Below are 16,261 nucleotides of genomic sequence, written 5' to 3'. Positions count from 1 at the left end.
AGTGCAATGAGTTGTTGAGTTTTCTGTTCCTGCAGCAGCTGGACTTCAGCTTGCCAACTGCAGCTGGGAAGGGTCACACCTGCTGATTTAACCTCTGTCTTCCTGGGCATCTTGGACAGGAGTTTTGAGTTGAGTGGAGCAGGTGCTCACGTGTGCAGTCATACGTTGTAATGTCAAGTCCAGAGCTCTGGTCATGGAACAGATTTCTGCATGCTGCTTGTAAGAGGAAATCCCTTGGTTTAGGGGCAGCCAGGGCTTCCTTAGCTTTGATCTTTGGGAGTAAGCTTCTGCTTGACGACTTCTTTCTTTCTCTACCCCTTTGTCTCTGTCTCATAGAGCAAATTTGAAGTGTCCTGTTTGCTTTTAACCGCTGGAAAGCAGATCCCCCCACCCCTGGACGAAGTATCAGTGACAGTGCGGCTTCACTTTGATCAGAGCACGCAGCGCTACCTGAAGGAGTTCGCATGGTCTGTGGCTCAGGGATTGCGTTCCTAGAGACAGGAAGCGCACTTAGGTGAGGTCACAATTGCAGGCTGAGAAACTTGATCAGGGATGTGTGGATGTTGCTCTTTGGCCTCTTTCTGCCCTTCCTTCCTTTGTTTGTCTCCAGCACCTCTCCTCCTTCTGAGGTGTGTGAGAATTTAATCCTTGGCTCCTGCCAGAGCAGGGTGCTGACTCAGTGTTTGAATCACTGAATCTGGCTGGCTTCCTGTTGGCTCACGCTCCCGTGCTCCCTCTCCGTAGCTGTGGCTACAAGAGCTCCCCCCTCGCATATTCCCCACTCAGCCTCCTCTGAAAAGCCTGCCCTGGCCAGGCGACAGCTTATCTTCCCTTCCTCCTCAATCCAAGTCCTTTCCCTACTCCCATAGCTGGAGATCAACGCAGACTTTTTTCCAAGTAGCAAACTCCAACTCTCACCCTGCATCTAATGTCAGTTTTGAAAATGTAGATTCTGCCCAAAGGCTGGTGGTCAGGCTGGCCCCGCTCCCCAATCCTACCAGCTGCACTGGCTCTGGGTCAGGAGGTGGCAGGAGAGGGGGGGATATGAATACAGGGAGGATATGAATATAGGGAGGATATGAATACAGCTGAAAGAAAATCCTGGGTTTCTTTCTCCAAGTAATTTAGACCATTATTAGGTTGCACATAAGGGCCTACATTTATTATTTCTTATCCTAAGCCAGTGTTTCCCAACCTTCCTCTAAGGAGAAAAATTAAATTTCACTTCTAAAGAGAGAGACAAAAGACCAAGGAACAAGAGTTTGTGGGGCAGGGTTGAGCTTTGGTGGTGCCCTGAACCACTGCAGTAGCTAAGATTTTTTCCACTCCTTCTCCCAAGAACCAGCTTTTGTCCACTGACAGACTTGCTCTGAGGACTTCATGTTTTGGAATAAGAGAACCTCCTTTTGAACCAGGCATCTCACCGGATGGTTTATTCTATTTGGTTCTCCCAGTAACCTTCCCAGGTCAGTTCTTTTCACCTCCATCGCACAGACAGGCGGTCGAAGCTCAGAGGAGTTGAGTGACTTGCTCAGGCCACCTGACCATTAACCAGAGGAGCCAGGATTCAAGTCTGGGTGTGGAAACAAGTGCACTGCCTTGACTCTTCTCTTTAGATATAATTTATACACTGTGAAGTCCTCCCTTCTAAAGGATACATACAGTTCATTTAGTTCAGTAGTTTTGGGTATACTCACAAGGTTGTGCAACCATCACCAATATCTAATTCCAGAACATTTTCATTACAACCCCCCCCCCAAAAAAAAAAAAAAATTCATGTGCCCATCAGCAGTCAGTCCCTGCCCCTGCAACCACTCACCTGCTTTCTAACTATAGATTTGCCTGTTTAAATGTTCTGTGTAAGCAGACTCCTATGTGACCTCTAGTTACGGGCTTCTTGGAGTGGTATACTCCAGGTGCCTTTGTGCTGTAGAGGTGTGAGGCTTCATTCTTTCCATGGCTGCCTGATACTCCATAGCATGCTTTGTGCATTTGGTTTATCTCTTCACCTGTGGAAGGACCTTTGGATTGCTTCTGCTTTTGCTATTAGAGATAATGCAGCTGGGAACATCTATGCACAGGTGTTTTTGTGTGGGCATGTTTTTTAATCTCTTAGATATACACTTGGGGGGTGGAATTGCTGGATCTTGTAGTCACTCTGCATTTAACCTTTTCAGGAACTCACACCCTTCCCAAGTGCTGCACTACTTGACATTTCCACTAGCAGTGGGTCAGAGTTCCCGCTTCTCCTCATCCTCGGCACTTGTTACGGTTTATGTGTTTTTTCTTATAGTCACACTGGTGGTTTGAAGGTGGTATCTCATTGTGATTTTGGTTTGCCTTTCCTTAATGACACTGGAGCATCTTTTCATGTGCTTATTGGCATTTGTGTGCTTTCTTTGGAGAAATGTCAGTTCAAGTCCTTTGCCATTTTAAAATTAGATTGTCTCTTTATTGTTGGGTTGTAGGAATTCTTAGGCAACTCACAAATATTTTTTCCTATTTTTCTATGTTTTTCACTTTTTTGATAATGTCCTTTGAAGGACAAAAATGATTGAAGTTCATTTTATTGTTTTATTTTGTTGCTTGGACTTTGGGGATCATATCGAAGAAACCATTGTCTGTCAAAGGTTCTGACAATTCCCGCCTGTTTTTTCCTGAGAATTTTGTAGTTTTAGCTCCTAAATTGAGGTCTTTGATCTGGTTTGATAGTTTTCCATCCCTGGTGTAGGTAGGCCCATCTTCATTCCTCTGCAAGTGGATACCCTGTTGTACCAGCAGCGTTTGTACCAGAAGCTTGAAAAGACTTATTTTCCCACTGAATCATCTTGGTGCCCTTGTCTAAAATCAGCTTTCACACGTAGGTGATTTTATTTCTGTGCTCTCAGTTCTGTTCTGTTGCTCTCTGCATCTTTCCTCAAGCCAGCTGGGCCTCGACTTTTGGAGCCCAAGTTTCCTGGGTAGTAGGTCCTCTCAGGGCAGACGGGGATTGACTTGTGGGAGTCCCTCTCATTTCTGGAGGTTGGAATTTATCCTAGCACTTGGTCTGGCATTATCTGGACAGTCCTTCAGTACTTTTAAGGTGATATTTTATTCATTTAATCCAGCATTTTTTCCTAGTTTTCATTAGAAGTTCTAAAATCATAGCCCACCCACCTTAAAAAATGGAACTCACAATGATCTGTCTCTGGTTATGAATTTGGGGACGTATATCCCTGACAAGACGATTTTGGAGAGTAGGGGATCATTCATGGCATCTTAGAAGGAAACTAGGATGCTCACTAGTGCCTTTGGAGCCAGGTGCTCACTAACAGAAGCAGCGTTCATTGATTGAGCACTTCCCTCAGCCCCAAGCTTGGAGGCCTTGTGTGTGCTGGTTAATCTCAGGAACACTAGAAGCCTATGAGATGGTAGGTATTGAGGTTGTTTTACAAAGGAGGGAGCTGGGAAGTGCTGAGGCTTGTCTTGGGGCAGGTGGGCGGGGTTTGACTCAGGGCCGGCCCCTCCCTCCAACAGGCGCCCTCTTCACTGGAAACCCTCAGAGAGATTGTAGGTATTCCATGGCCCAGTGCCAGATTCTTTTGGAAACACTTGTGTTGGGAATGTGAACTGTCTGTGGAGGGCCTGATGGTCATTCCCATGTGTATATGCTGCAGGAATCATGGAGCGGCCTTTTGAACAATCCTGATTCTTGAGTGTCAACTCCGGAGTCTAAAGTAGTAGGTAGGGAGCCTTGGTCAGGAACTGGAGGTTCTGGCATGTTCCCAGGTAGGTCTATTGCACTTGGCCTTGGGCCACACTTGGAGAAGAGCCGGTCGACAGGTTGCATGTTAAACCGCTGGGTGCTGTGGACTGGCTGTTATCACCTATACCCAGTCACTAAAGGACAGTTTTTTCATATTCTGGGGAATGGTCCTTCCCCTTCAGTTCCTGAAAGCAGCTGAGACCTCAGTTACTTTTAAAGGAGAAAGCTATATTCATGTTTTGTAAGCTCTGTTGTCTGGTAGAAATGAGAATATTTGCAAAACGTTGATGTTAAGAAAATGCAATGTCCAGTAATTTGCTAAACCTGACTGTAATTTAGTGGTGAGGAGCCTAAAGGGAAGAATGTGGTGTCTGGCCATTTTAGAAATGAAAAAGCTCAACTTCTCTTTTCCATCCTCCCCTCTCACCTGCTTCCTCCCAGATCGTGAAGTGGTCTGACTGCTGCTTGCCGTTAGCCTGCAGACCTGGGGATCCCTACCAGCTAATTGCTGAAGCAAGTGTGGACAACTTCAGCAAGCTGGGAGTGGCATTCATGGAAGACAGACTCCAGATGGATAATGGACTGGTGCCCCAAAAGATCGTCTGTACGTAACTTTAGGAAATGTTTCCATCCTGTGGCGGAACGTCCTAGGTTGTCAGCATATGGACTCTGGAGTGCTGCTGTTGGTGTAACTTCGGGCAGTGCTTGGTTTTAGTTTGATTCAGAAAACTGATTTGATTTAACGAGGAAAGTATATGATTCACACAGGTGTTGAGGTTTTTTGGGGTCGGGGGATGTATCTTTAGTGTTTAATTAAAAACCAGGGCTTTTCATAATTGTAATATCTGTGACATAGCATCCATATTGGATGACTTATAGTGTTTATTTTACATAACATAACACAATATAATGGTTCTCGCCTATAGTTCTGACTGAAAGAGATTAATAGCCAGTTGTACCATGAAGTTCTAAATCTAATGGCTTTTTACTTAAATATGCATTTCACAGTTTTGGACAGGTCTTTTTTCAGGAAGCACATGACCTGCTTTCCTTAGGCTTGTGTGTGGGCTTGCTGTCTGTGACGCTTTCATTTGTTTCAGGGGCAAGTAAGTGCCACTTATTGGCTCTGGGAATCTGATTTACCATGCACACGTGCCTAATATCGTGTCCCATGTGCAGAAAGCGCTAAATACCTGTTTTTTGGATTAGTTATTGTAAGCTTATGTTGCACTGGATAGACCTTTTCCCAGATCCTCTGAAGTGTCCTGTGCATGATTCCTCCTGGGGCATGCTTGGGTAGGGTTCGTGAATGTGTCCTTTTTATTCCTCAGTTTCAGTGTCATGTAGGAGAATAACAGCCTAGCCTAGTTGAATCTCTAATAGGCAAAATCTCCTCTCTTAATCTCACCTTATTCACCAGTCAAGAAGATGATCTGGGTTCTGATTTGAGTAGTAAGGATGTGGAAGTCAGGAATTTCACTGGGGGTCTTCAGGAGCACCCTTCCAGCTGGTGGCAGCGATTGTGTGGCTCCCAGGGATGCCCAGAGTTGAGGTGGGGATGTGAGTGGGAGCTTGCTGGTGGCTCTGCCGGAATATAGGTGGCAGAATGTGGAGAGCTGGTGAGGTTCTTTTGCCAGCTGCATGACAAATAAGTGCTGATGAGCCCTCTGTGATTTTTCCTGTATGCCAGCCGTGCACTTGCAAGACTCTGCTCTGAAGGAACTCAAGGATCAGGCTGTACACAAGCAAGCCCAAGTCCTACAGCCAAACCCTGAACCCTCCCTGGAGACCAAGCCTGCACGGGACTTTATGGAGCACCCTGGCAAGGATGACCCAAAGGCTCTTCCAGAAGGTTCTTCTCTTCCAGAAGGTTCTTCCAAGCCGAGGAGGGGCAGTGCCTCTGGGAGTGAGCCTCCTGGGGACAGTGAGCAGGGAGCGGGCCCTCTGGAGCATTTTCACCTCCACCTGTCTAGTTGCCACGAATGCTTAGAGCTTGAGAATAGCACCATTGAGTCGGTCAAGTTTGCATCTGCAGAGAACATTCCAGACCTTCCCTATGATCATGGCAGCAGTTTGGAGGGTGTTGCCGATGAGATCTGCCCTAAAGAAGAAGGGAGGAGAGTCAACATCACGGGAAAGGCACCCAACATCCTTCTGTACGTAGGCCCCGACTCCCAGGAGGCCCTCGGGCGGCTTCAGCAGGTGCGGGCCATCCTGGCTGACTGTGTGGACGCTGACAGCTATGTTCTGTACCACCTGCAGGAGGAAAGTGTGCTCAGGGACCCATGGCCAGACAACTGTCTGTTGTTGGTCATTGCCACCAGGGAGCCCATCCCTGAAGACCTGTACCAGAAGTTCCTAGCCTATCTTTCTCAGGGAGGGAAGGTACTGGGCCTGTCTTCATCCTTCACGTTTGATGGCTTGCAGGTGACAAGCAAGGGTGTGCTGCAGAAGACAGTCCAGAGCCTGGTTTTCTCCAAGGCTGACCAGAGCGAGGTGAAGCTCAGCGTTCTGAGCAGTGGCTGTGTTTATGAGGAGGGCCCCGGGAAGCAGCTCAGCCCTGGAAAGCTCCAGGGCCACCTGGACAATGAGGACAAGGACAGGATGATCATGCAAGTGCCTTTTGGAACTTGCGGAGGGGAAGCCATTCTTTGCCAGGTACTGAGTTGGTGTGATGCTGTTGGGTGTCTTTGGGGAGGAGAATGCTCTTGAAGGCTGTATGTGTATAGGTCTCAATGCCGTGTGCCGTGGTGCTGGGGACAGAGGCCAGGGCCTCACGTGAGCTGGGCAAGTGCTCCTCCGCTGAGCCTGCCTGGCCTACTGGGCACTTTTGACTCCAGCTGAGAGTTGTTCTGATGGTGAGGGGAAGTTTAGTTTGGTCCAGGGCTTTTGTGAAAACCCCGACGAGCCACGTGTCGTGAAGGAGGCAGGAGGCAGGAGGGCTGCTGGCTAAGCAAGCGTTAGCCCGGAAGTTCTTTCTTGTCCCCATCTTTACTGGTTGCAGTCTTTCTAAAACACGTTAGTCTAAAACACATTGCCTTCAAGTACACTCTGGGTAATATCAGGAGCCTTTATTTAATGTGGGAAGTTGGAAGACTCAGGGGTGGTGATTCTAGACATCAGTGACTGACATCTCGTTAAAATATTGCAGTCAGTCGTGGAGGGAGTTAGGGTTAGAAACATCCTCCAATCCACAGTTCCTTTCTGTCACTCTTAAAACTAAGCGTTGAGGAAAACTTCCAAGTAAGAGGATGTGGAGCCGGGCCTGGTGGCGCATGCCCAGAGGCTCAGGAAGCTGAGGCAGGAGGATCACAAGTTCAAAGTCAGCCTCAGCAACTTAGTGAGGCCCTAAGCAACTCCCTGAGACCCTGTCTCAAAATAAAATATAAAAAGGGCTGGGGATGTCGCTCAGTGGTTAAGTGCCACTGGGTTCAATCCCCAGTACCAAAAAATAAAAAATAAAAAAAAAATAAGGTGGAAGTTGCGTAGATTTATAATGGCATACTCATATAGAGGTAAGGAGAAAACGGAAAAAGGACAAGAGAAATGCAGATTTCCTTCCCAAGCTTAGGAAGTCCTTGGACTCTTCTGCGGTTTCCCCTTTGGCTTTTTGTTGTTGGGGGCAAAGTCACAGACGAGATCAGCATCATTCATCATCTACTGCAAATCCTGAACACTGAGTGCACAAGTTTTTAGAGGAATGCTCCCTCCTCAAGGCACCAGGATCTAAAGAGCTGAGGAGATGAAGGTGTTTTGCCCAGAAGGCTCCCAACGGTGGCCGTCCTGGATTTGGTTTTATTTATTGGGTTTGAGAATCGTTCACTTCCTCTGTTTCGTTTTCCTTTTGTAGGCCTTGTCTCTTTCCTCTCCCTCTGGAAGCTCCAATCCCCTGAGTTTTCTGAGCCGGTGCCCTTCCGGTGGGTCAGGTTGGTTTCTGTGCTATCCTAGAGCCCGCCCATCTGTTCTGATGAGAACTCGGACAGAGATGCTTAAGATTAAGAAATCCGAACATTGGTCCAGACGAATGTGTGTAATCCAAGTAGGTTTCCTGTAGGGCTGCAAGCCACCTGGGTTGGTTTTTGGAGTTCTAATAAATGTACCTCTTATCTTCTTCTCTGCAAATATGGTCACTATAGTAACTGTGCATTCTCAAAAAATCCACCTAAACACCCGACTTCCGAGAGCCATATTTCAGTTCTGAAGAGCGAATTTTACCACCTCTGCATGCAGACTTGTAGTAGGAAATCGATTCGGCACTGTTGCGATCCACTTCTCCTAGTTACACAGACAATTTGTTGGCTGCACCATTTAAATTGACCCCATCGCTGTCGTAAAACTTGATACTGCAGTGCGTTGCCCGAGGACAAAAGGCAACATGATGCCGCTCCACACATCAGATTCCGAGGATTAGGATGCCATTTTTGATTTTAGATGACTTCCAGTCTTCTGTGTGACACGGTCCATGTTTCTTCCTCAGGCTGTGTCGCTATGACCCCTCAGCAGGATCAACCAGTAAATATTATAGTCTGTTCAGTTTCCTTTCTCTGTTCAGTTTCATCGTCTTCATCTCTGTGATTAATCTGGTGATGATGCAGCCCAGCATGAGGAGGAGAAGTACTGCAGGCAACACACAGCGGGCAGGCTGCCTGTTAGATGCCGGTTTGCTTTCAGTGATGCAGGAAAAAAGGACACATTTGGATGCTCGGGGTGCTGATCAAGTTTGCAGGGAAAATCTAAGGCCATGGATTAAGGCTGTTGTTTGATTATCAAACGTATCAAGAGTTTGGCATGAAGTTGTTCAGATAAAGCTCAAAAATGGATCTAAAAAGATTTTGTTTTGTTTTGGTACCAGGGATTGAACCCAGGGATTCTTAACCACTGAGCCACATCCCCAGCCCTTTTTAAAAAAATATTTTATTTAGAAACAGGGTCTTGCTCAGTTGCTTAGGGCCTCGCTAAATTGCTGAGGCTGACTTTGAGCTTGTGATCCTCCTGCCTCAGCACCGAGCTGCTGGGGTTACAGGCATGGGCCACTGCGCCCAGCTAAGATTTTTTTGTTTTCTTATTGAGCTTTAACTCAGGGCAGGAATGTTTCTGCTTTTATAGTAGAGTTCCCAACCATGGCTTCATCAACATTTGGGGCCTAATAACTCTTTGTGGGGAGGGATGGTCCCTGTGCATGTTAGGATGGTTGGCAGGATCCCTTGGCTCTGCCTACTAGAGGCCTTTAACCCCATTTGTAGCTGGAGATGTTCTAACTTTCAGTCCAATTGAAAAGCCTGATGTTTAGAAGCTGAGTTATGGAGATGGGCCTGTCTCTGTGGTAGTAATTTTATAAGCAGAGGGTGAGACTTAGGTTTGACACCGTGGAGAACCAGTTACACACCTGACACACCCATGGTGCTGTTCTGTCCCTTATTAACAGCACAGAGCCAGATGAAGCCTCTTTTCTCATGGCACCTAAACCTTTTCCTGAGGTGCAAAGGATTGAACCCAGGACCTGGTGCATGCCAGGAGGTGTCCTACCACTGACCTACACCCCAGTCCAGCATCTAGCATTTTTTTGTTTCTTTTTAAATTTTGTTTTTGGTACCAGGGATTGAACCCAGGAGTGCTTACCACTGAGCTACAACTTCAGCCCTTTTTATTTTTTGAGACAGGGTCTTTAACTCAGGACAGGATTGGTTCTGCTTTTATAGCAGAGTTCCCAACCATGGCCCCCATCAGCACATTGCTTAGGGCCTTGCTAAGTTGTTGAGGCTGGCCTCGAACTTGTGATCCTCCTTCCTCAGCCTCCAGAGTTGCTGAGATTACAGGCATGTGCCACACAGGCCCAGCGCCTAAAATCTTAAGATAGTAAGTAGAAGTGTTTTCCCCATTCAGTGGCTTGTCTCCTGGAACTCAGAGGCCTAATGGTGGCTCAGTGGATGGATTCCCCCTCGGTGTCCTTCTCGTGTGAGGATGAGTTCAGCACGTTTCACTGCCCCAGCTTCTAGAATATTCTGTGTATTCACCCCATCCAGTGAATTCATGTGTGTTCACTCAGTGCCTCCCCCTCTCCCTGAGCTCTGGTGGGAAGAGAACTGTGCTTGTTTTATTTCTCCTTCATTTTAACTCTGGGCATGTTAACCCCCAGGATGGCCACCTGCTCACTTGAAGGAAGTGTGTCGTCCACTGTGGTGCGGCTTGTCCACCAGCCTGGCTGTGTCCACTTGAGAGCAGAGGCCCATCTTGGGGCAAGGAGACAGGAGTACACAGATCCCACCCATGCTCCACTTTCTGCCTTCTCCCTGCCCAGGGCTGTCTGGAGGACAGGCGGGACCTGCTGCCCACTGACAGGCATGCTCAGTCTGTGGGGGAAGCCCCAGCCACTGATGCCTAACTGGAGTGTGGGGACCATGTTGGACAGTGTTCCGCAAACCTTTTCAGATGTGGCCTCGACGTTAGCATCTGGACCATTGTAGACAATATATTGGGACAGAGTATTTGGCTTGGTCAGAGCTCAGGTGGGAATTGAGAATTGTGCAGGTACCCGAAGGCTGGCACCTTGCTGTTTATTTTCCTAATCTTCAGGTCAGAAGGTCTCCATACAGTGGACAAAAACCAAGTAAAGCAAACTAGTTCTGGTCACTTTGCTGGTATCCTGGCAGCTCTAGGTTTTAAAACACAACTAAAATCTGATCTCAGGGGAGCTGGAAGTTCCAGTGTGCAAGACAGAGGTTGGTGGATTTGATTTTCACTGAACAGCAGGTCTGGGTAAGCACGTGAGGCTCTGAGTCTTAGAATTGCACCAGGTCGAGGAGGACAGTGGGGGAGGCCTGTGTGGGGGGCCAGGAGGCCCCCTGTGTTTCAGTTCCTACAGATGCTCCCCATGCTGTCCTCCAGGGGTTGCTTCCCAGTTGGACTGACGGACAGGGTGGAAGTGCTCAGCTTGGTCCTCTGCCTCTCTGCGTGAGCTCAGTAGCACCTCGTTTAGGCGCTCAGCACAAGGATACTGCAGGTGACTTAGGCTTACAACCAACTTAAAGTGACTTGCCCAAGGTCACACAGCTGGTGATAAAAATCAACCTGTAAAGAGTTTGATAACCCCTCAGGGTTGACTCTACCCAGCTTCTCAGCCTGGCAGCAACAAGTGCAAGAGGCCCTCCAGCGCCCAGTGTGGTAGCACACACCTGTGACCTCAGCAACTTAGGAGGCTGAGGCAGGAGGATCACAAGTTCACGGCCAGCCTGGGCAACTCAGGATGTTAACCCCCAGAATGGCCACCAAAATAAAAATTGAAGATGCTTGGGGAAGTAGCTCAGTGGTGGAGCACCCCGGGTTCAGTCCCCAGTAACACCACCACCACCACCACCAACAACAACGTTTTTATTGCCATTACTTTTCAGATATTCAGGTCCTGAGTTTATATTGCTGTTGGTGAGGAGAGGGATTCACACTCACTTTTAGAAAACCCGTTGAAGAAGCTCTCTGAGACTGTAAGTGGCTTGATTTAACAAGTGTTGTCTTTTTGTCCAGGTGCACTTAGAACTACCTCCCAGCTCCTTCATGGTGCAGACCCAAGAAGACTTCGACCTGCTGAAATCCAGCAACATGAGAAGATACGAAGTCCTCCAGGAGATCCTCTCGGCCCTGGGTGTCAGCTGTGACCTGCGAGAAGCTCCTGCCTTAACGCCCCTGTACCTGCTATTGGCTTCGGAGGTGAGTACCTCATACCCCGTTCTGTGGCTGTTTCCATTGGCTTTAATGTTGATTTTTATTGTGATTTTCCATTTCTGCTTTGACTTTGAGTTTAGGAACCCCCTTACTGATGTGCGGGTGTCTCTGACTTGTTTTGGTGTGCGTAGGTAAGGGAGGTGGAGAAGACTGGAATTCAGGAGGTGTCAGGTCTGCAGGTTATGACCCGTTTTAGGGGGAGGATCCCTGTTGTGTGTGTCGAGAGTGAACAGTGCCCCTCCACATCTGTGGGCTCTGCATCTGAGGGTGTAGCCAACCAATTGCAAAAGATAGTGGAGAAATTAATTGTCTCTACTGAGCACGTGCAGACTTCTCTCCTGTCCTCACTCCCTAGACAACACAGTGTGATACTACTCACACAGCACTCACTTTGTGGGAGGTGTGACAGGTCATCTGGAGATAATTTAGGGGATTCAGAGGATATGTGTAGGTTAAATGCAAATACTCTGCCCTTTGCTATGAGGGACCTGGGCACCTGTGGACCTCAGTGTGCATTGGAAGGCAATGCTGGACCCAGTCCCTCATGGATCCCGAGGGATGGCTCCATAATTGTTAGGGATCAAAACGAGTTATTTTGTTCTGGGCCTTCCTTTGGATGAGAAAGTCCCAGCTTCCCTGTGTTTTGCAGACGTCTGCCATCTTGTGGCAGAAGTGCTCTGGATCTCCATCCCTGTCACTTGTGTCTAGAAGGAAAATGCCCTGAGCTGGGGATGTGTTTGGGGATTCTCTGGCCTCGGGTCTGCATTTGCTGCCTGTTGTTGAAGCCGGGTTTCGGGCAGGCCGCCAAATTCTACAGGTGTGTGTTCCTGCTAGTCCCCTCACGTGGCCCTGCCTGTCAGTTTCTTATTCCTAGTGACAATCTGATTATCTTGGGGGTGTCTCTCCATTGTCTCCGCTTAACAGGCGGATCTGAGTTTAGTGATGTAACATGTAGTTTCAGAAAATACCCTGCTGCCCAAGTGATGTACACACGGGGTTCTCCTGCCCTCCCTTGAGAAGAACAAAACATACCCTTCGCCCCAACAGAGGGGCTAGAGAGGGCACTGTCTTCCTGACCGCTCGGGTCCTTGGCAAGCTGAATTTACAGAGGGATGCCATCTGCTCCTTGGAGAAGACAGATGTCTAACCCGAGAGCTGCCTTGCAGGATTCTGTTCTGAGGACAGAGTGAAATAATATCTGTGGAAGTTCTATGTGAATTATTATTAAATAACAGCTTATTATAATAATATAATATCATAACAACAATTTATTTTAATAAAATACAATCATGTACTATATGATTATATATAATATGCATTATGTATGATATAAAGAATTATTATTTAAATAACAATGTAATAATGAGTATTATAGGTTGTTGGGAGGTTGAATGAGTTAAAGTTTAGAATGTGCTTGACCAGGGCCTGGCACCTAGTCTAGAAAAACCAAAGGCAATGAGTTTAATTTTAAAAATTAATAGTACAGCAACGAGGGCTGGGGTTGTGGCTCAGTGAAGGAGAGCTTGTCTGGCATATGCGAGGCCCTGGGTTCAGTTCTCAGCACTGCATATAAATAAATAAGGGTCCATTGACAACTAAAATGATATTTTTTAAAATGCAGCAGTGGATTGTTTCTTGTTTAAGAAACATGCTCTTGCTGTGTTTTCCTCACCCAGCTCTTGACAGCTTGCCCTGCTCCTGATGTATGCTCTGGGGAGTTACGGTGTGGCTTTTGTTTGTACCTTCATCTCAGGAACTCGGAATTCCCCGTCTTTCATCTGTTTCATGCATTCAGATACTAGAAGGAGAAGCACCACTCGGTTGTACAGAAACACCACAATAAAGCCATCTGCGGCATTTCGGGTCCTGTAGACAAGCCCCTTGGAGGAGGGGCTGGGCCCTATGGGTGAGGACTGTGGGTCCTGGGGGAGTGTGACCTCACGGTCCTGAAGCTTCTCCCTCCTTTCCTGAGCTGGACTGGACGGGGAGGGAGTGTCTGTCTGCTCCGAGGCTCCCCCCCCACGTGGACCAGGCTGGCCTTGGTAGTGCTCCCTCACTTTTCCTGGGAGCTCTGACCATGGTGGACTCGGGACTGGGACCTTGGGACTCTTGGACTGAGAACAGAGAGGAAAGAATGGCCTGTGAGCAGACTTTTGGAACACTGGTCTTTTCTGGTATATATATATATATATATATATATATATATATATATATATATATATATATTTAAGTTGTAGGTGGACACAATACCTTTATTTTATTTTTATGTGGTACTGAGGATTAAACCCAGTGCCCCACACATGCTAGGCGAGCACTCTATCTTTGAGTCACAACCTCAGCCCATTCAGGTGTATTCTTTAGGTGGGCGTAACATAACGGAAATACCCAAGCTGAAACTTTGTGTTATGCGTCTACTTACCTTAAAACATATTTTTTTTTTTTTTTTTTTTTTTTTTTTTTTTTAAATATTTATTTATTTATTTTTTAGTTATTGGCGGGCACAACATCTTTGTCTGTATGTGGTGCTGAGGATCGAACCCGGGCCGCACGCATGCCAGGCGAGCGCGCTACCGCTTGAGCCACATCCCCAGCCCCCTTAAAACATATTTTTGTCTTTCCAGTTATTTAAACTGCCTGGGGCAGCAGGTGTGGGAGAAAATTTTCCCCTATTATTGATCAATTGGGGGAATATTGATTCGCCCTTCATAAACCAGGCGAGGCTGGTTAAAGCAAGCGTTTGCTCTGTGGACACACAAATGCTCCCTACCAGCCCCACCTTACATACCAGCCTCAGAAATGTTGGGTCCTGCTTTGGTCTTCTTGGGTGTCTCTGCTGTGGACTGCTTTTTTCTCCTATTTGCTCATTTCTGGCTGCACTCCGTGAAGGAACAGTGTGTATGTGTGTGTGTGTGTGTGTGTGTGTGTGTGTGTATACGCATGTATGCACACACTTGAACATATTTTTATTTTTGCTGTACTGGGATTGCATGCCAGGCAAGTGCTCTTCCCTTGAACTAAGCCCCGAGACTATATCCATTCCTTAGTATTTATCAACTTCTCTTAAAAGACCTTGAATCTACTAAGAAGGACATTGTCAGAAGTTTAATATTATTTTCCAATGAATTTGAAAATAGATAAACTGAGATGGCCTTTCTGGAGGTGACCAGATGGTTGCTCTTGCTGTGGTTGTCCTGATGTCACTGAGGCTGAGACAGACACCTGAGTACCTAGTCTCGTGCTGCTGGATTCATATTTACAGATACAGACCCAAGAGTTGGGAATACAAGTGGGTTGTCCTTTAGCTTTCTTTCCTGTGGCCTTAATAGATCACATTGACGCCTGTGGGATTACGTTACATAAAGGGATGTTGGCACTGCCAACTGCTGGAATCACCTGTCCTAGAACTTGGATGTCTCAGGGTTTTGTTTCCTACTTCCTGGAAAATACTCTGCTGCTGTAAGCCAAGCTCCCACCACAGGGTGTCGCTGCTGAGCTAGGCTGCCTGCATATGGGCCCCTAGAACCACAAAGTAGTTCTTGAGAAATTTGTTTTTTTCTCTCTTTATCAATGTCACCTAGTATAATTTAGAAGTTTTGCATTATTTTGGTGGCACTTTCTTTTAGGCCTGTAGAAATTATCTTAGTGTCATAGCTCATAATGACTTTGAGTTAGCATTTACGGTATACTAGGTCCTATTATTATAAAGAATATGAAAACAAAATGCATGCAGCAGTTACTTGAATAGTTTTACTGATCCCCAGCGAGTTGATACAGTTTGGTGCCCTCACCCTGCTCTTGACAGCGAGTGGCACAGAAGATCTATGAAGCCCCTGTGTGCTTCTATGTTACTGTGATTCAATGGAGAAGAATGGGGGAGTTCCACACAGGAGAAGCCCACCTGGCGGACATCGACCCACGTGATAGGGGTGTGTTCTGAGGCTCCACGACACCCAGACCCCACAGCAAGTGTGAGACTCCTACTGGAACATCCCGCCACGTGTGTCTTCATGAGCGTCCCCTGCACAAGAAGCACAGGCAAGGCTGTGCCGTGGTGCGCCTCTGGGGGGCAGCTGGGCTTCCCTCTGACCAGAACCCCTCTTGTAATTCAGCCTCCCAGGGGCAGGGTCAAAATCTGGGCTTCAGCAGAGTTCTAGTTCGTTAAACCATGAAGCCCACACCTCTGTCCACAGAATCAAGACTGGAAGGAAGTGTAGTACACTCACGTCTGTCTGTCTGTCTCTGTATTTCCCTGTCTACGTGTGTGTCCATGTATATATGTGTGGAGTAAATTCTGATGGTGGGCTTGTGAGTGATTTTAATAGTCTTTTAAAACTTTCTGTTTTCCAAATTAGTACAATGGATGGATGTTACTTTTTATAATGAGCAAACCAGTTATTAAAAACTAAAAAACAAATTAGTGTATGTCATTGAACTTGCGAGTTGCCCCATATATGGATAAAACTTGAATGTTAAAAGGTCAAGTGTCTTGCGTAGATATTGATACTTAGTGAATATTTGGCATCTGTTTAGTTATTTAAAAGACTCAGCTTTGCTAGTAAATCACTCGACTCTGGTAAGTGGTGTGACCGATCAGGAGCTCTCGAGTTGGCGTGCGGTGCCTCGGGGAAGGTGCTTCTGGTGTTAGCTGCCAGTTTCAGTGCTAGCCCTGCTTGGCTGTCCCGTTTCTCGGGAGGGCTCTCTGGACATGACATGCTGCCCGCGGCTTCCTTTTTGCAGGTGTGGGTGGACTGAGAGACTGAGCCGACCTGTCGATGGGGGTGTTGTGAAGTGATCTTGCAT

The 16,261-nt window shown here is 47.1% G+C and overlaps 1 protein-coding gene across 6 annotated transcripts in view; it reads left to right on the top strand.

The window, feature by feature from the left end:
• Positions 1-16,261, top strand: part of Hlcs (holocarboxylase synthetase) — a 189,277-nt gene that overhangs the window by 35,239 nt on the left and 137,777 nt on the right. For 5 of the 6 annotated variants that reach the window (XM_058577279.1, XM_058577278.1, XM_046438828.2 and 2 more), the window contains exons 3-5: positions 4,187-4,349; positions 5,436-6,403; positions 11,264-11,446. In XM_058577279.1, coding sequence (XP_058433262.1) covers positions 4,298-4,349; positions 5,436-6,403; positions 11,264-11,446 — 1,203 coding nt within the window. In that variant the 5' untranslated portion in view covers positions 4,187-4,297. Of the gene's footprint in view, positions 1-336; positions 515-4,186; positions 4,350-5,435; positions 6,404-11,263; positions 11,447-16,261 lie in introns of all 6 variants that reach the window. The other variant, XM_046438826.2, reaches the window with a different exon arrangement.

The sequence above is a fragment of the Marmota monax genome, unplaced genomic scaffold (assembly GCF_021218885.2).
Source record: "Marmota monax isolate L192 unplaced genomic scaffold, Marmota_monax_Labrador192_F-V1.1 WCK01_AAM20220418_F8-fsc00125, whole genome shotgun sequence".
Lineage (NCBI taxonomy): Eukaryota > Metazoa > Chordata > Mammalia > Rodentia > Sciuridae > Marmota > Marmota monax.
This window is presented reverse-complemented; position numbering and strand designations above follow the sequence as displayed.